This window comes from Python bivittatus, unplaced genomic scaffold (assembly GCF_059951505.1).
Source record: "Python bivittatus isolate LINGU-HERP-01145 unplaced genomic scaffold, Pbiv_v1 ctg000480_np1212, whole genome shotgun sequence".
NCBI classification, from domain to species: Eukaryota; Metazoa; Chordata; class Lepidosauria; order Squamata; family Pythonidae; genus Python; species Python bivittatus.
The window spans coordinates 32812616-32832563 of NW_028277075.1; the positions used below are offsets into that span (position 1 = coordinate 32812616).

Below are 19948 nucleotides of genomic sequence, written 5' to 3' on the forward strand. Positions count from 1 at the left end.
TACTTAATGGTTATCTGTAAGGAAAGTTGTAGTCATATTCTACACTGCAGATCCTAGATAAAAGGGGGGATAGGTCAAGAGATTAGTCAAGGAATACGTGCCCTGCAAAGACCTTGTAATATAGGACTCCATGTAAAATGGGGCTTCTCTGTGTTGGCTCATTCCTCCTATCTCTTGTTCCCTTCTTCCCAAGCCTCAGGAACAGAATTCAGAAAACACAAAGTAGATCAGAGTGGGTGGTAGAACATGGCTGATATAAGGATGTGTGCTGTTCCCTAACAGAAGTGCTTTGTGTAATGCAGAGCTAAACGAAGTTGTCATTACTGCTACCACCAGTCCTGGAGCTGGCAGAAAATGATCCCAGCAGAAAATTTGCTGCCCCCATCAGTGATCCTCATCCTACACAGACACGATGCCAGCAAATGGAACTATCTTTATTTACAATGTGCAGGGCATGTTAAGGACAGGAAAGTAAATGTCCTCAGCTTTGTTGCTTTCTCTACTCATCCAATATTTCCAGCTAGCAGGAAAATATCCGCCAGCCATTCTTCTTAACATGGGCTGGGGCTGGGCTATAGCTATGAAAGGAAGAAAAATGGCTTTGGCAAGATGGCTAGACTGGCTGGTTTAACTTTCTGTCAAAATGTGCTCTGTTTTTACACAAGTGTTTTGCACAAGTGTGTTCAAGGGGAACCCAACTATAGCTTTTACAGGTGCAGAAAGAGTGGCACTGTGAACTAGCAAACAGAGCCACTCCTTGTAGCCAATTCCAGCCTTCCCCCCTCACTGCCTTCACTGGGGAGCTGCTCTTCAGACTGATCTAGATCTTCAAACTGAGCAGGTACAGGGGAGGAACTGCCTGACTAAAAGGTCCAGACCCTCTCCCCTCAAAGCATACAGGTAGTGCTCGGCTTAGGAAGGCAATTGGGACCAGAATTTCTGTTGCTAAGTGACATGGTCATAAAGTGTGATGTCACATGACTGCATCGCCTAGCAATGGCAATCCCAGCAGTCCCTGTTGCGAGGACTGTGCAGGTCATTAAGCGAGGGCTTCATATGACTGTGACGTGGGAAGAAGTGCTTAAACTGCATCCCATGCAAGCAGGCCAGTGAGCGGGCAGGCAGGTGCTGCGGGCAGGTGCTATGGCGTGTGGGTGGGTGGGTGCTGTGGAGTACGAGATTCCCATGCTCCTTGGGAGAAAAGGTGGTGGAAGCAGGAGCGGTTTGCAATCTCTTGTAGGCCTCCCCATTGACTTTGCTTGTGGGAAGCCAGTAGGGAAGGTCATAAATGGCAATCATGTGAGCGTAGGATGCTGCAACCATCATAATTGTGAGCCAGTTGCCAAGTGCCCAAATTGCAATCACATGACCACAGGGACACTGCGATGGCTGCAACTTCGAGGACCGGTCGTAAGTTCCCCTTGTTCAGTACCATCATAACTTTGAACAGTGACTGAGTGAGTGGTCGTAACCCGAGGACTACCTGTAATTGCTCTGGAGGGGGGATGGCTACAACACCCTCAGGCAGCCAATAGGTGCTGGCCTGATCTCACCCTCTAGAGGTCACCAGATAGTTGGTGAAGTGGCTGGTGTGGGTCTTCCGGGCTGTGTGGCTGTGTTCTTGAAGTTTTGTTTCCTAACGTTTCGCCAGCACCTATGACCGGCATCTTCAGAGTGCAGGAGCACAGACAGGAGCAGTTCTCTCTGTGCACAGTGCACTTCGACAATACAGTTGGTGAAGTGCTTCAGAATGTACCGCTAGTAAAAGACTTGCTGCCTGCTTTAAGTGGAAAACTCTGGAACAGTTAAGAATGAGTTGAAGTTGCCTCAGGGGTAGGCTAAGGATGAAATGAAGACAGCATCATGAGGACCTGGCAGAAAAAAAGGTTGCCAGGGCTGCAGGTTAGGGCTGTGGTTAGGTCAAGTGGAAAAGGATCCTGGTCAAGGTAAATCATTCCTAGCTTCCAAAAGTTAAAAGTGAAAGAAACCACAGTTAAGCAGGAAGCTCATGGCCAATGTTTCCCAGCTGGTTTTCAGGGAAATGCTGAAAACTGAACTTAAGAGGGCATTCTCTTAAGCCTTGTGCCATTTCTTATTTTTGTTGTTGTTTTTCTTGTCTTCCTCGGGAATTTTATATCGTTACAATTCGTTTTCAGTCCTATTGGAGATGTTTTAATCCTGTTATATGGCATACTTTACTCAGTTGAGGATTTGTTAGATTTCGGGTATATTAAATGAATGAATGAAATTGGCCCCATTCTGTTTTGGGTCCCCGTCCTCAAGACAGGAGAAAAAGCAAATGGAGCAGCGAAGTGAAGGAGCTTAATTTCAGCTAGTCGTTTGCGGGGGCTGTAACTTGGGGATGCCTGTATACGCGGTAGTGCGCCCGAAGTCACTCGCCCCTGCCTTGGAGTTTACCGGGAGAGCGGAGGTGCTGAAAGCGAGCAGCCCTTCTGCCAAATGGCTCTGTCTTTGCGAGTGGCGCAGGTGCGATCATCCGGCCTGGCGAGGTAGGCGGCTGGGGAAGGAGAAGAATCTTGCTGAGGGCAGGAAGGCGAGGCGCCGTTGCTTGGGTGCCTACCACGGTTTGCCTGGAAAACGTTGGGAAGCGCGCCAAGCTCTGTAGCAGCAACTGCCGCTCTGGGCGAGAAGCGAGGGCGGAGGTTGCCCCGGCGGGACTCCTCCTCCGAGGGCAGGGCCGGGGGCGGGCAGCCGGAGTGAGCCCCGATCTCGCCGTCGCTTCTGCAGCGCGGAGAGACGTTGGCGGAGCGGCGGAGCGAAGCCGCCGCTGCGGCTGGAGCCGAGAACAGCCCCGACGCGCCGCGAGCCTCGGACCAGTCCTGGCGCCTGGTGGCGGCCGGAGCGAGGTCGCCTGGCAGCGCGGAGAGAAGGGCGAGCGGCAGGCGCCGCCGCCGCCTCGCTGCCACCCCACCCGCAGAACTCAACTTTCTTCTTGAGGCTGTAAAGGAGGGAAAAGTCTCGCTAGGGCAAGGGCCGCTCGCCACCATGAGGCGGCTCGGGGGCGTCTGTCTCCGGTCGCCGCCGTTGTTGCTGCTGCCGCCGCTGCTGCTGCTTCTGCATTTAGAAGCCCCTTTCTACGTGCGAGGTAGGCGCCTCCGAGGGGCACCCCTTTCCCGCGCTCCCAACCGCCGGGCGCCGCATAGGCTGCAGGCGCGCGTGTGCCTTGGGGAACGGGGGATGGGGCCGCCCGGGGCAATCTCCTTTCACCCCGCGGGCGCAGGCGGTGGAGGGTGCCGGGACTGGCGTTGGACGTTGTACTGTTGCGCCGCTGGAGTCGGTCAGGGCTGGCCGAAGAGAGATGCTCAGGGGCACCCTCTGCTCTCGCTTCGCTTCGGATTCTGCCGGCCAGTTCTCGGGTGAAATCTCGGGTCTGATCAGTCTCCCGCAACGTGCGGTGCCTGCCACCCACCCCCTAAGGCTTCGGACGCCTGTAGCTGCCTCGATCCGAGCTGAGCTGCTCCGGCTCTCGGATGTATTCGTACCAGACGCGAAATGTTGTACTCCGTTGCTGGGTGGCTTGGCAAGCCCCCGGCCCACAGACAAGCCAACCTCATTTTAGTAGGGCACGTTTTGCCAACCCAGCCTCGGCTGCAATCCTGTGCGCGCTTACGGTACCCGCTGCCACTAAGGTTTCATTCTGAGCGATCCCGCTGAGGACTAGTCACCCTACTTGGTGCCCGGTGATCGCCAGGTAGATTTGTCCTAGCCTCTTTCAGTTTCCACCCTTGCCTCGGAGTTTGTATGTAAAGCCAATGGAGAGGTGAAGGGCTCCATTTGAGGAGAATTGCGCGCTGGCCAAAGAGGGTGAAGTTTCAGCACTTTTGCATATGCTCAGATGCTCATTTCGAACGCAGCAAGTCAGTGACTTCACCGGCTTCAGGACTGAATTGTGTCTCTCCCCCCTCCCGCTGCCTTCCGAAAACTTTGCTCTCCTCTTGTGGAAAAAGAGGCGCAGGGGGTAAAGCCTTGATGAACTTTGGTAAAAATTAAGCCTTCTCACGTGCGGGAGGGGTGGAGCGGCGTCGGCGTTACTAATTTGCAAGCGGTCGTTGAATGTTTCTGGCGCCAGCGCGCAGGGCATCCCGGCATTAAGTACCTGCTGCTGCTTTTCTTCCCTACTTGGCATTGTCTTTGTCCCACCCGCCACGCATACGCCTCGTTCCTGATGGGGGTGCGCTCCGTTTCGTTCCTAAGGCATGCGTGCCGGATCTGCTCAGGCCATTGATCAACTTTCCTATCGCAGCCTTCAAAGCTCTCCTCTTACAACCAAGCCGGATTCCGACAAAGCCACAGCAAAGGGGCTCTCTGCTTCCTTCATGTGCCTTGAAACGATTTTTCCTCCCCTAAAAGGCAGCTTTATCCTTTGATGCCTGGGCACCCTCCTCCTTTTCTGAAATTGATCTAATTTATTTCCTTCCTTCCTTCCTTCCTTCCTTCCTTCCTTCCTTCCTTCCTTCCTTCCTTCCTTCCTTCCTTCCTTCCTTCCTTCCTTCCTTCCTTCCTTCCTTCCTTTTGTGTCTTTTTATTCTGCGAAAGAGTGAGAAACTGTTGTATTGTTCGATTTGGTGCTGGAAGGTTGTATGCGTGCAGGTTATTTCTAGCCTTTGCTGCATGTTAGGACAGCAGCCTTTCTCAACAGGAATGCAGCTGCTTTTCCTACTAGATGAACTCCTTAAAGGTACAGCTTTAATTTGGTGGAATTTGGCTCCCTCTCCTTTTTTAAGGTTTTGGTGCATGTTTTCTAAAAGAGGGTATACTGTTGAAAATGCCTAGATGTCAACTCAGCTGCTCTGATTTTTTTGCAAGGTTGTGTTTAACAATTAGATATAGGGGAAAAAACAGTGGTTTATAGATTGGTGCTTAACATGTTGCTTGTGCTTGCTGCTAAAAGAGAGGATTAATTAATACTGGTGGGAGGGACAAAATCTGCTAATTAAGAATAAGTTGACAATTTTCTACAAAGGATTCTCTGAAGAATAGTACAACTGTCTTTTCCTCTAAGGTTTCTTTTGACGGCTTCCATGTAATTTCATCCACCTGTCTTTCCAGATGCTGATTTAAAGTTGTAGGAAGTTTCTGCTTTAGAAGTCTGGGCTCCCATCATTCTCGTGGATTGGCCCTAGGGCATCAGGAAAATGTGTTTAGATTGAACAGTTCCTTTCTTATCAGAACGCTGCCTGTGTGCGCACACATACCAGCCTACCCTAGGAAGATTAATAGTTTGGAAATATTGGTTCAAACACCAAATTTTGCGCCATGACTTTTCAAAAATCTCCACAAGGAGTTTCAATATTAGCAAAACTGAATCTGGAAGAAAAAATTAAAGGCTGGATTATTCTCAAGCTAAGAGACTGGGTAGGATTTTATTTTGGCTCTTACACCAGGTGCTTTTACTTAATGTGTCCTGGCAGTTAATGACCCATCTAGGTATGCTTGCTGTAAAGTACAGGTCATTTGTCATTCTTGCTTGTAAGTGGCAGCATGTTGATGTCTGCTAGAGGCACTGTATGCCAAGTCAACTCAAGACAAGCAACCTTTGTGACTCAGGCCCTATTCCAACATTATTTTCTTGAATCTGCCCCCCAAGAAGAAAGACTGAGATTGAGGCTTAAGTTTAGAATATATTCAGAATGCATGCATACCTCATGTACTGCTCCCCCAGAGGAGGAGCACCATGCTTAGCAAGTTGAGAGGATTTGCTCACTTTTCCTAGCCAAGCAACAGCCAGTCACGATTAAAGAAGATACACCATCTGTCAACAGTCAGATCGTTGACGAAGGGACCAGAAGAATCCATGTACAAGAAAATTCAGTGGAAGAGCAAGAACTGAGTCTGGGTCCTTTAGTCTTAAGGAATGAGGCAGACCAATAGCCCCAAGGAGCCTTTCCTTGCAGTCTGGCTCTTCTGCATCTTTATGCTGCCTGGCTTCTGGCCTACAGTTTCTGTCCCTTGCAAGCAGGAAGAGGGGTGCCAATTGAGATCTAGGTAATGGGGTAGCACGAGCCAGTTAAAATCATATTGTTGGGAGGGACCTTGGAGGTCTTCTAGTTCCATGTCTTGCCCAGGACAAGAATCCTCAGGCAATCCCATCCCAGCCTATCCAACCATTGTTTGAAACCCTCCAGTGATGGAGCACCCATAATTTCAGGAGTCAGGCTGTTACGCTGCTTAATAGCTCTCACAGTCAGGGAATTACTCCTTTTTTTTTTTTTTTTTTTTTGAGTTTGGATCTCTGTAAAGCTTCCATCTGTTGGTTCTTGTCCTATCCTTGGGTACCACAGAGAATAAACCCATGCCCTGTTCTTTGTGGCAGCTTTCAAGTATTAGACTACTACCATGTCTTCCCTTAGCCTTCCTTATATCCAGTTCTTTTAACCATCCTTCGTAAGATTTAGCCTCTAAGCCCCTCACCATTGCTCTTTGCATTTTTTCCAGTTCCACAGCATCCTTCTTACATTGTGGCCATCAAAAACTTGACACTGTTCCAGGTGCTGTTTGACTAACCCTAACCCTAACCCTAACCCTAACCCAATCAGTTACCATGATCCTGACATTATGCCTCTGTTGATGCAGCCTAAGATTGCATTGGCTCTTTTGGCAGCTGCAGGACACCGTTGGCTCATGTTTAATCTGCGGCCTGCCAGGATACCCAGATCCTTCTCAGAGGTACAATTGCTGAGCCAGGAACCACCTACCTTGTACCTGTGCATTTGATTTTTCCTACCTAAGTGCAGAATCCTAATATTTCTTACCATTAAACTGCATTTTGTCATATAGGGCCCAATGTTGAAGTCTTTTTGACCCCCGTGCCTGTATTTTGAGGCACTAGAATCCCCCTTCCCTAATTTTGTGTTGTCTGCAATTTGCTGAGCACCCCTTCTATCCCTTCATCTAAGTAATTTATGAAAACTTTGAACAGCACTGGGCTTAGGACAAAATCCTGAGGTATCCTACTGCATAGGTCTCTCCATGTGGACAGAGCTTCATTAAGGACCACCTGCAAATCCATCTGGTAGCGGGAGTATCTCCCCACATTGTTCCATTTTATCAAGAAAGAGACTATGATCCACTTTATCAGATGCCTTACTGAGGTCTAGGTACACTACATTCACAGCATTTCTTTGGTCTAACTAAACCAGCCACTGTGTCAATAAAAAAAGTCTGGCATTTTTAACAAGCCCATGTTGGCTTCTAGTAATGATCTTGTGTCTTTCTAAGTGCTTGCAAACCCACTGCTTGTCTTTTCTAGGATTTTCCCAAGTATTGACTTCAAGCTGATTGATCTGTAGTTTCATGGGTCCACTTTTTACTGTTCTCCAATATTCTGGCAATTCTATTGTACTCCAGGAGTTCTCAAAGATTATAGTCAGTTATCACCCTGGGATGTTATCCATCTGGTCTCAGCAACTTGAATTTATTCAAAGCAGCTAGTTCTTTCACACTACCTTGCCTATTTTGATCTGTATTTCTCTTCTGCCCCCCCCCCGCACCTTTTGACAGGTTGGACCACTTTTTCTTTTCACAAAAAGACAGATGCAAAATAGGAATTAAGTGGTTCATTCCTTCTCCCTGTTATCCATCACTGTCTTGCCATCTTCTCTAAGCAGCGGACTGACTACTTTCTTGATTTTTCTCTTTTGTTTTGTACATGATTATTTTTGGCACTCATTGCAAGCCCCAGCTCATTCTGAACTTTAGTGTTTCTGATCCCATCCTTACAGATTTGGGCTATTTCTTGATAACCTGCTTTTGTAATGTGCCCCTCTTTCCAATGTTTTAGATTTGTCCTTTTTTGTTTCTTAGTTTATCAGAGAGTTCTTTGTGCAGCCACTCTGGTCTCGTCAGCTTCTCCCATTTTTCCTTCTCTTTAATTATCTGTTATCTCACTGTTTATAATTTTTCAACCCTACTGAACTATTTTTCCCTTCAGAATTTCCATCCATACAGTACTTCCTACTTTTTCTGTTGAAGTCAACTCTCTTGAACTCTAGAACGCTAATCTGGCTACCTTCAGTTCTCTCTGCCTGCAGCATGGTGAATTCTAGGATCGCATGGTCACTCTCTCCCAAAGTTCATACAACTTCCACTTCCTCAATCTGTTAGTAACTAGCTACCCTGTTAGTAAGTATTAAATAGCATATAGCTGATCTCCTAGTTCCTTCATTCACCTTTTGGACAATGAAGTTGTCTGCAAGGCACATCAAGAACCTGTTGGATTTCCCACATGATATGAAGTTTGATTCACAGTTGATATTGGAATAGTTGAAATCCCCCATTACTACAGTGGTGTGTTTCCTGGACATTTCAGTCATATAATTTGTGAAGATTTCATCTGTATCTTCTGCTTGTTGGGTAGTCTGTAGTACACACCCACAACAACCTCTTTATTGTTTGTTTTCCCCTTAATATACACCCAGATGCTTTTAACAGAGTTTTTATCCTTGGTATCATGAATTTCCTTACAGGGATAACCATTCATCGTGTATAATGAGACCGCCCCTCCCCTTCCATTGGGATTCTTTCTTTTGAACATATTATAACCTTCCGGTACTACATTCCAGACTTGAGTTCCATCCCATGTGTTTATCATGCTGGGATCTGGCTCTTGGCCTCTATCAATCTTAAATCCCTGCATTCTCTGAGGATGAGTCCTCTGCAGAGGCCATGATATGTGAGAATTGATGCCTCTTTGTGAACTCAGCTGTGAACACAACTCTTTGTTGTATTATATTGTGCCATCTGTGGGGTGGGGATCAAAAAATCAATCTGCCATCTTGTTTTTTTTTTTGACTGAGCCTACTCTGTGTGATACTGAGCATGCTTATTTGGGGCTAAGTTACCCTGAAGTGATGAGATTTACTTACAAATGAGGACTAGACTATGATTTTATGAACTGGGCATCTAGATAGAAGAGTTGAATTTTAAACATTTGCCTCTAATTTTATGGTTCATGCGATGTTTTGCTTAACAGTGATTTGTTAAAGCAACCATGATTGGCTAGTTTCATATAACACATTCAGCCAAAATTAAACATACAAACATACAATATGGATTAACATGAGTTGTGAACTTGACTGATTTAATTGGTCAATTATAGCATGCATGAGTTTCTGGTCTCAAATTAGCATGGCCATGCACTTGACCTTGATGCAATGTGTCTACAGCATTTTACTTCTCATAGGAGTTAGCAGTCATTCATACATGCGGAAGAAAGCAGAGAGATGCATTTGGAACTGAACGGCCATCTAGTGGCTCCTGCAGGAGGGTTCAAAAGGTGTAAAATGGCGGACATAACATTGCAATCTGAACCCTACCTCTTTTGTACATGCATTAACATCACACACAAACACAGAAGGGATGGACTTTGGTTCACAATGTTGCTCCCAATGTTGGTCTTGCTGATTTTGACACACTCTGTCTATGTCCCTGCAGCCACCATTGGGTTTTAAATCTGCTTTCTTTCCTGAAACCAGGCTCTAACAATGAATAGAGAGTGATCCTCTCTACATAGCCACAGATTAAGTTCTGTTTAATAGTCCCATGCACATATATAGTATAGGTTTCAGTTTAATGTAGATATTTTGATCTATTGCAGCGTTTTTTAAAGTGGACAACTTTGAGATGTGTGGACTTCAACTCCCAGAATTCCCCAGGCAGAATGCTAGTTGGGGAATTCTGGAAGTTGAAGTCCACACATCTTAAAGTTGCCCAGTTTGAAAAACACTGATCTATTGTATAACATTCTCATTAATCTTCAACTTGGATAGTGAATGCCAGTAGGGTTGAGGTCAAAATGAGACCACTAAAAAACAGGAGGGACATATTTGTGTTTCCAACTGAACTCAGAGATTTGCTGAAATACAAAAACATCCAAAGGAATAAATCTACATGGCACCCCTTCGCTCATGAATCCTAAATATGTACCGAGTCCACCTAATCCAGCAGTTTATTCTTTTGCCAATGTTCACCCAGATCATAAAGATAAGTCTTCCAAGCCATATTATCTAAAATTATTTTAATGACAGTGATTATGGGACCTTCCAGAGCCAATAAATATGATCTACTATGTTAAGATGCTTTGGCTATTTAGGGAAAATTTGTTCTGCACATGCTTGAAGGCTGTCTTCATATCCCGTAGCAGTAATGATGTTTTAGTACTGAAGCTGGGTGGAAATTAGAGTTTAGCATATTGTGTGAACACATCTGTTGTTTTGCTGCCAATTACATAGCCTAAGAAAGGTTTTGGTTTTTTTTTTTTAAATCTGGGTCTCTGATTGCCCATTTGTTTCCCTACAGGGTTATTTCTACTTATGCTACTTCAGGAATTGAAGCTATTCAATAGTTTGTGTGGGTTTGGGGTGAATATTCTGAAATATATTTAGAAATTTCACCTCTTGTATTGTTATAAGTAATGGAAAACGAACTGTGTCTAGGAACTGGATAACATAGTTCATTAGTGCTGTGTAAAGGAGCACTTCAGAGAAGCAAACCCTTGCAAACTTTAAAGCATTTTTAGACTCAGTCTAGAAGGAGGTCTTTAGGTCAGTTTGACTTCAGTTACGGCTTTAAAAGGCAAATCCCAAAAAACATTTTAATATTTTTCCTGTACCATTAATTTGAAATGTTTCAATATCTGTCCTGCTTTTGTGGCCCATAAGCACCACTCACAGACAGCTGCAATACTTATGACTAATGCAACATTTATAAAAAGGTGAGAAGGTGTTTCTTTGTATTGGAAGACTGTTTGGTGTCTAGGGAGAACCAGCAACAAGCAGAGTTAGTAAATACAGGGTCAAAGCCAAGCACCTTTAAGTAGTAGATTTAATTAGCTCCAATACTTTAATGCTGGTGGTTATTTTCTTTCTTCAGTAAGTTGCATACTGCTATAATAGTGCTGTTTAACCGCCCAGTAGCTATTATAGTTTGTGCTACCTTGGTTTGCAGTTGTAAAAAAAGGGGCAGAAATATTGACCTACAGTTCCGTAATTTGGAACCTTTCAAACGTGCTGTTACCAACTCTCAGAATCATCAGCCAGTTCAGCTAAATGCAGACGGATGAAAGCAGCATTACAGCGCGTGCCCTGCTCCTTTTCTTATCAGCATTGTGCTACTACATGCATGCCCAAAGGGGCAGAACTTGCAACACACTGCCACAATGCTGCTGTGGTCATTCTGTCCAAAGGTGCAAGAGCCTGTGGACACTGCTGTGCTAGGCATATAGGGATTAAAATTCTAATTTATGCAGATTATTTGAAAGGTTATGTTTAATGCATCTCTGCTGATAGATATGGAAAAGATGAGAACAGTTTACAAAATCTGAACCATTGTATACAGTATACACTGAAGGGCTTACCAGTGTTGCAGTCATACAGTGCAGTTAATTTGGGATATCTTGTTTAGGAGAAAAAAAAATCCCATCAGCTGTAACCTTGGTAAACCTGTTCCCTAGATGTGTCAGATTCCCATCATCCCCAGACAATAAGACCAGGACTTGTTTTTGCTGTTCTTAACATGCATTCCATTGCTAGAGAGGCAAAGATAATTGGAGAAGCTAAATGTATTTGTTTTAATATATTATGGGTATTGAAATGGGATTAGGAGTATTGAATTGGAAAAGGTTGTCCTTAACTGACACAGGAGCGAGATATAATCTGGTAACTGCTTTTTTCTTTTTCTTTTTTTTAAATATAACCTGTAAGAAAATGAACATAATGGAAATTATATGGCAGAGCTAAAATTTTGGAATTGTAATTTGACACATTATGTTTTCAAAATGTATTAAAATAGATTTTACTAATGCATACATCTCTGAGACCCCATATCCTTGTTCTATACTCATTATCATGGCAATTTTTAAATTCTTTTGTGCAAAAAAGTTTCATACAGAGAAACTTGACTGGCTGTTACTATACAAAGGTGATGCCTTTTTTGAGGTTTGGAAGTAGTATTTTAGGTAGCCTGTTTGTTTTTTCTGCCTGGTCATTTTTTAAAAATATAATTTTCACATTGCTTCAAGTCCAAACAAGCGCTAGAAGTTTGACAAGCACATTTGCAAAATGTATGTTTTATTGGGATTGTCAAAGTGCCTAACATACAGTTAGTATTCATAAAGAATAACATTTCCAGTATCCTGGGCTCAGACACTGAGGTGTCTTAAAAGGTTGATTAATATTTTGTTTTACTTCAGTGGAGAAAAGGTAGGGGTAAATTCACACTTACGCTTCTCAACCATTTAGGAATTTCCTCTAGGAGAGAAATTAAGTCGCTTACAATGTTAAACAGAATTGCATGGGGAACAAGTAGCTGTAGTTAAGAAACTCCTCTTTTTATTGTTTGTACAGGTAGTCCCTGGGTTAAGAATGCCCGAGTTGGAGATGACCCATAGTTAAGAATGGGGTCAACTGTAGCAAAATTTGAGTTAAACACAGAATGATTCGAGTTAAATACATAATACTGTACTACTTATACAGTATTATACAATAATACTGTTCCAGCTTACATACACATTTGACTGAAGGGCAGACCTTGGGAATGGAACTCGTTCTTAAACTGGGGACTACCTATATTATGGCTACACAGTTAGTTGCCAGTGCTAAAACAGGTAATTACTATGCTCCAGGTGAGGAAGAAGTTTCTGTCACTCCAAAGAAATGATATACAAAACAGAGTTTGTTTTTTTAGAAGAAAAATATTAGTTTCTGGAATATGCTTTTTTTTTTTCTTTAGAAGATGCTCTTTTTTTTAGAAGATACTCTAAAAGACCTTTAAGGTCTTCTGGCTTCTCCTCAGGTGTCTTGTCCTGAGCATGCTCAGGCTGCATTAATTGGTATACTGTATTTAATTGCTTCTATCTGCATTTTATATAGATCCTGACAAAGAACTTTAATTGCAGCTGTTGTCCATGAAGTTAACATGCCTAAAGGTTTAGCTTTTAACAACGGGTTTGTGGTATCTTTGGCTCATTGACATGGTTTTTACATTGGGCATTGGCCTTCAAAGAGATTTCGTTCTCTATATTTCCCAAAGACCAAGTGGATATTAATTTAATCATTCCCTCCCCCCCGCTTCTTTAGACTGATGTTTAGTAATATAGAAGGCAATGTGGTACTTTCTGTTTGCCTGTTTGTTTGAATGTGCGTATCATATTTTTTTCAGTGCTTTTATACAATTTGCTATATCATGGTAACAGTCCATTTTGTATATTGGGGTTTCAGAATGTGGTGAACTGTGGATCATTCTTTGATGGGTGAAATGCATATGAAAAATATAGCAATATTAACTCCAGCCAATTGCTTTGAAATGAATGAGTTTTGTTCTGTTGGATTGTAATATTTGTGAATTCAGCACATACAGAAAGGATAAGTTGTATTGGTTTTCTAGTTTGCAATGGACTTGCCTCAATTCACCTCACATATTTTTAGATGACTCAGTTTAAGAAGATGTCTCTTGATCCAGTCATATTGGACAACTTCTATTTAATCTCCAATCTTTCATTTGGGAGAATACTTTGAAAAAGGCGATGAATCTCCAGATACAGAGAATCCTATAGGAATGTACTGTTCCTGGTCTTGTTTGACCTTTCAGAAGCATTTGATATTATCAACCATGATATCCTGATGAATCGCTTGTTAGGGTTGGGAGTAAGAGGCACCATTCTGCAGTATTAGTCAGAGAGTGGTGGAAAGAGCAGTTGGCAATTGGCTCCTTCAATATGGGGTGCCCCAGGGCTCAGTTCTCTCCCACATTCTCTTTAATACAAGTAGTCCTCACTTAGCGACCACAATTGGGACCAGAATTTAGGTTGCTAAGTGATGTAGTCATTAAGTGAATCATGTGACAGGGCCCAATTTTACAGCCTTTTGGTGGCAGTTAAGTGAATCACGTGGTCTTTAAACAAATCAAGTGGTTGTTAAGTGAATCACACAATTCCCCATTGATTTTTCTTGCTGGGAGCCAGTTGGGAAGGTCGCCAATGGTGATCATGTGACCCCAGGATGCTGCAACCGTAGTAAGTGTGAGCTGATTGCCAAGCACCCGGATTGCAATCACATGACCATGGGGGTGCTGCAATTGTAACTTCGGGCACCAATCGTAAGTCACTTTTTTAGCGCCGTTATAACTTCGAACAGTCACTAAACAAACGGTTGTTAAGTGAGGATTATCTGTGTCTACATGAAACTGCTAGAAGAGATCATCTATTGGTTTGGAATTAGATATTGTCAGGAGATTGGTGATGTGTAACTATATATCACCATCACAGGCAGGGCTAGGAATGCTCCAGTGTCTGGAGGCTATGAGTAGCTGGATGGGTCAAACGAACTCAAGTAAAATCCTTAAAGGTGGAGTTGCTGTTTGTTGGCAAACAATATGGCTTGATCTTGATTCCTAAGTTGACTCTGGATAGAGTTGCACTCACTCTTAACAAGTATATCAGTGACTTGGGAGTCCTCCTGGACTTGCAACTACTGTTTGAGCAGCAGGTAGAAACCTTGGCCAGGAGGGCTTTTGCCCAACTTTGGTTCTTGTGCCAGTTGTGGGCATTTTCTAATTGGAATGTCCTTGGAATACTAACTCCCACCTTCATCACCTTTCAGTTAGACTCTGCAGTACATTTTACATGGGATGGCCCTTGAAGCCAACTCAGAATCTGCAGCTGGTCCAAAATGCAGTGATTCAACTGTTGACTAAAGGAGGTAGTTTGGCATTTTGCAAAGCTATGGCAACCATTCTATTTTGACTGGCTTTGAGTATACCACGACCCTGAGTTGTTTGCATAAGTTTTATGTTTATTGGTGGTTTATTTTCTTTGTGAACCATCCTGAGTCATGAGCAGTTAGGATCTATAGGAATTTTGTCATTAAGTAAATGCATAAAACCCATTGTTCTGTGAATGATGTTATGACAGCAAAGTTTTGTTATGTGGCTTGAAATTGAACTCCCCATTACAAAATAATTTACATAGATAGCCATTGGTTTAAAGTTGTAATGAACAATGCCAGATATTGCTATTTTTTGAATGATTGGCAATTCTTTTGTAGCTTCATTTAATCAAACATCAGTTTTTAGGAGGCTTAATGATCTCTCATGCATCTTTCCCCACTTTGTTGTTGCACTCAGAAGTTATGGTTTTCCTCTTTACATGTCTTTCTAGCTAGGTTCTTTCATAGCTTGCCCATTCTGGATGCTAATTCATACTGTCCTAATAGTCCGACTTCTGTATGATGCCATCACAATGCAGCTGGTAGTGATCTGTTCTTCCATTCATGCAAATCTTTCCTGCATGTCCAGTTGAAACTGATGTAGCCAAGGAAAAGCCTTAGGTTTCTTTTAAAATTAATAATTGAAGACCATAAGATATATTATTTGGAAAGAAAAAGTGGGTCCTTCCAGAAAGAACCATTAGCACTTGAAATCAAAAGGTATTGTGAAGCTATTCTGCTTTTTCTCCGCACATATTTTTCCTGGTATGAAAAAGACACGAAAAGGCGTAAAAAAACTGGGAGGTTTCTAAAAGGAAAATGTCACTAGAACCCAATAATAATAATAACCATAACAACATCTGCTTATCCCAAATCCTTGGGAAGGACTTGATAGGTGGATAAAAATGCCAAATCCAGTGTAAACATCTGTCTGTGTGACCAACCATAATAATAATAATAATAAGGCAAGTTGATTGAAATACCTCACCCAGAAGCACCTACTTGAAAGGCACATGGTGATGAAATTGGCAAGGATGATCAGCCTTGTTGGTTTTATGTGAGACTGGAGGGAACTGTAGCTAATAATATTGACCAAAGAGGTACTTCCATACACAGAGCAAAGTTGAATATGTAGAATGGTCATATCCAAATGTGTACAGCATCGTGGGAAAAAATAGTGAGGTGATGGAGATTAAAGATGTCTTCAGACAGAGTTTAGTTGTTCCCTAGCATAGGAAACTTGAAATATGACTGGAAATGTGCTCTCTAATATGGCTGCACCCAGCTGGGTGGTAGCATTTAGTCAGTCTTGCCCAATAAAAAACATTGGAAGAAGGACGTGGTAGGCCACTTTCATATTGCTGCAGAGAAAATTACATGGACATGAAATGATCAGGTATCAGACTTAACTTGTGGAAATCTTTCTTCTTTCTAACACAGCTGAAATCAATTTTTAAAATCTAATGGTAGAACCACATTCAAAATTACATTTCTGTCTTTCATATGTATACACCAGCAGTGTGTGTGAGAGCTTCAAGATACTATAAATGGTTTTGTGAAATCACCTTTGGTATCAGTGGTGCATTGTTGTAGTTAGCCTTTCTGGATAATTCAACCTTATTGAATACCCTTTGATGCATATCCCCCAAAGATTTGTCCATCTCAATGATCAATCTGTTTTACTTTCTGCAACTTGCATTAAAGCAGAAATAAAAATTAGCTGTCCTAATTTAGACAGTGCTTCGCAAATTTTGGTTAAATGCATGACAATTCATGTACACATTTTTAATCAGGGAAGTACATCAGAAAATTGCATTTTGGTTTGCATGCTTTCTTAAGAAGTGAGAATGAGATTGGTTCATAATAACTTTCAAGCCAAGGGAAGTTTTCCACCGTCCCTAGTGATCAGGAATGGGGCTACAGTCAAAACCCATCTACTAATTTTAAACACCACCTTTTTATCAGGTAAGGTAAAATTTTTAAATGCTTTTCTTGTACTTGTTGAGAGCTTCTTTCTAGTTATACTACCACTGCATTTCTGCAGTATTTTTTTTAACTGCATTTCCCATTAACATTGAGGCATCAGTGAAGCAGCCAGTCCTTTTCTTCCTTTCTTTATTGCCACTCCTGTATGACCTCTGTTACCTCTGTTTCATCCCGTTAAATTTGTGCTGCTAATGTGGCATGTTTGCTGTTTTCCAAACAGCCTGAAGCTGAATGTAACCAAGAGCAGCAGTTGAACAGAGCCCAATTTCTGTTTCCTGGCATTCAATTGTTTAAGTCAATTTTCTGGATTTCTGCAGTTTTGATTTATAGAGAAGCAAAGCTCTACGGTGCCTTTGGGCATCTCTTAAAGCCATTAGAACAAGCTGTATTATTTTTTCCTGTTCAGAAATTCTCTAAATTCTCTAAGCAGCCATCAAAATACCACATGTAACATTTCCTGTAAAATGTTTGATAGGACCTTTTCAGACTTGTGATCACTTGTGAGTTGGAAGAGAGATTAGTGGAGCAGGACTACGGGTTAGGCTCATGAAGGTTCTGATTCCGCCTTGGACTGAGCATTGCCTTGAACCCTTTATCTTTATGCTGCGGGATCGGTGTGAACAGAGCAGATCCAAAGCTGGCTGCAAAAAAACTCTGGGAGAAAAATCTCCTCTCCAACAATGAGGCAAAGTGCTGTCAGTTTAGCACCAGAAGTATATTTTTCCTTGCTTTTCCAAGAAAGACCAAAATAGTACCTTCTTCAACTTTCTGTTCTTTTCATGGGATAGGCTAGATAGGGAGTAAAAGTGTGTGTGCATTAGGGGGTAGGGGGAGAATAGACGCTTAATTACTGAAAGACCCATCTATCTTCCACACTTCTTCTTATGCCTGTGCTCTCCCCCACTCCACTTGAAAGGGCAAAATGCCTTTGGCAGGAAATCTACTTTTGCCCATTGGTCTGCCAAATTGTTCTGTTTCTTTTAAGTCGTTGCCTCTTTCTGAGTTCTCCTCTTCAAAGTTAAATTGGTCTTGGCCAGTTCCTTGTGGAGGTCTGCTTGGTGTGTGTTTGAGGTCATGGGAACTTTGTTCTTGTTGGTGTAGATAAATCCGTATAGGAGATATTTTGTTTACATGTGATATGCACAAAATGTCTAAAATTACTTGAAAGCAGCACTCTTTCTACAAGTTCATCTTGATGTATAGCACAGAGTGGGCGTTCTATCAGTTTGGGGGTGTTACCTATTCAGATGCTTCTATCTTCAAATTGTATGTGTATTTGTGTGCATGTATGTATACACACGCTCAATAATCCAAGCTAAGAAAGGATTGGCATAGAAGTGATATATTTGGGAAATAATGGAGAAAAGTTCAAAGATAGAAACTGCCATAGAAGAGGGTGTGTCTGCATGAATGGGGGGAGGAGGAGGAGGAGGAGACCACCATTAAAGCCAGGAGTCAGACTAGGTAGTATGAGCACTCCATGGTGCTAAGCCTCAAGAGGAAGACTGAACATCTGTAGTTTGAATGGCATGTATAAGACGGGCATACTGAAGTCTTGATGGGGGACGTGTGGCAGATATTGAGGGGAAGGGGGGTGGAGATATTTTAGTTTTTGTAATGGAATTTTAATTGGGGGGTGAAATCTGGAAACATTCAGCTGGAGAAATAGGCAAAAAGAGAAATCACAAGGGGTTGCAGTGTACTTGAAGAGAGAAAGTAATGGCAAATTCATTGTGCAAGAAAAGAATTACTGCACTAGTTGTAGTTGAACATCACTGTATGTCTGCAGTAACTTTGCATTGTATTTTCCAGGTATTTAAAATGGTTAATAACATAAAATGTTACACCTGCCTATTTTAATCAATGGGGCAGGGCAGGGGAATTGCTATTTCAAATTGATATGTATTTAATTCTGGATACATACTCATCTACATTTTGCAAAAAATATAAAACCACATTTAAATATTCTTTTTCCACCAGTTTTCTACCTGTAGGCAATTGTGTTTAACCTCAGAGAAAAATATACATGGAGAGGGGGAAAGGCATCATAGCTCAAAATGGAGAAAAACAAACCCACAGCAAAACCTTCCAAAGCAAAACATAAAGGATTGGAACAGTTAGTGAGTTCTCAAATGTGAAGAAATGTACATTGTGCAAGAATTAATGTTGTCCTTGCTACATATATAAATGACTTCCTACACAATTTGAGATGGTATGCTTTAAGACTGTATATGCTTTGAAAATGATCTGGAAGCATGCTTGCAGATTTATTGCTTTATTTTTCTGGTTTTCAAGTGAGCCTGAAGAAAGACATAGCTGATTTAATGAGTGGACTTATCAAAGGGGTTCATTAAAGAAGCTCTGTCTTTTCAGGCTCATACAGTAGCCACATAAGTGACATGACTGTTTCAAAAAGAGGCTAAACTCATGCTTCCTCATGAACTGAAGTGCCTTTTTCAATAATTTCTAAAGAATGCATAGTTCATATATATGAATTTGAGAACAATATGTCACACATATGTACCTATACATTTGAAGTAGCTCTGAGCTTTGTGCTCGAATGGTATTATTTTTGTGAATTTTCTAATAAGGAATAAATGGAAGCCACTTCAGTGAAAGGATAATGATCAGTAATACAGTATGTGAATATCAAATATTTTCAGGTTCAAAAGAATAGAACATTTGACAAGTGTCTTGATCCATGCCTCATTACACTGGGGTGTCTACTTGTTGAACTGAATATATATACACATACATATACATAGTGCACTCTAATCTCAATATCAGCTTTGTAGTGTCAAACTAGAAATTACCCAAGTGATTGTGAATGCATTCTTCTAGAGATGTGCAAAATCTGTTGTTCTTGGAGGATTTACTTCTGGGTACTACTTAAATAACCCTGTAATGGCATGGTCTGGGAGGGAATGGAATGTTCCAGAGAACTTTTGTTCTTGGATTGGTAAATCTTGCACACCCCTGACTTTGTTCATTTATTATGTATAAGTAGCTATAGAGGGTCAGGCAATCAAGTTGGGAGAAATGCTCAAACTTTTTTTCCATCCTGTTTTTCCCTTCTCCCAGATTTTAATGGGCACATTAGAAAATAAATAAATAAATAAATAAATAAAATGTGGATGCCATCTGTAATCAACAAGTATACATATACACATCCTCTTTGTATCTTGCTCTGGTATGCTGATGTAAATTTTCAGAGACTGTTGGGCTATCTAGTTTTCTTTTTG

At 42.1% G+C, this 19948-nt stretch overlaps 1 protein-coding gene across 4 annotated transcripts in view; it reads left to right on the forward strand.

Annotated features, from left to right (window-relative positions):
* The first annotated feature begins 2702 nt into the window (after window positions 1-2702).
* LRP4 (LDL receptor related protein 4) overlaps window positions 2703-19948 on the forward strand; it is a 107688-nt gene continuing 90442 nt past the window's right edge. For 2 of the 4 annotated variants that reach the window (XM_088145697.1, XM_088145698.1), the window contains exon 1: window positions 2706-3106. In XM_088145697.1, coding sequence (XP_088001823.1) covers window positions 3007-3106 — 100 coding nt within the window. In that variant the 5' untranslated portion in view covers window positions 2706-3006. Of the gene's footprint in view, window positions 3107-4276; window positions 4700-19948 lie in introns of those variants that run through there. The other 2 variants (XM_088145701.1, XM_088145700.1) reach the window with 2 other exon arrangements.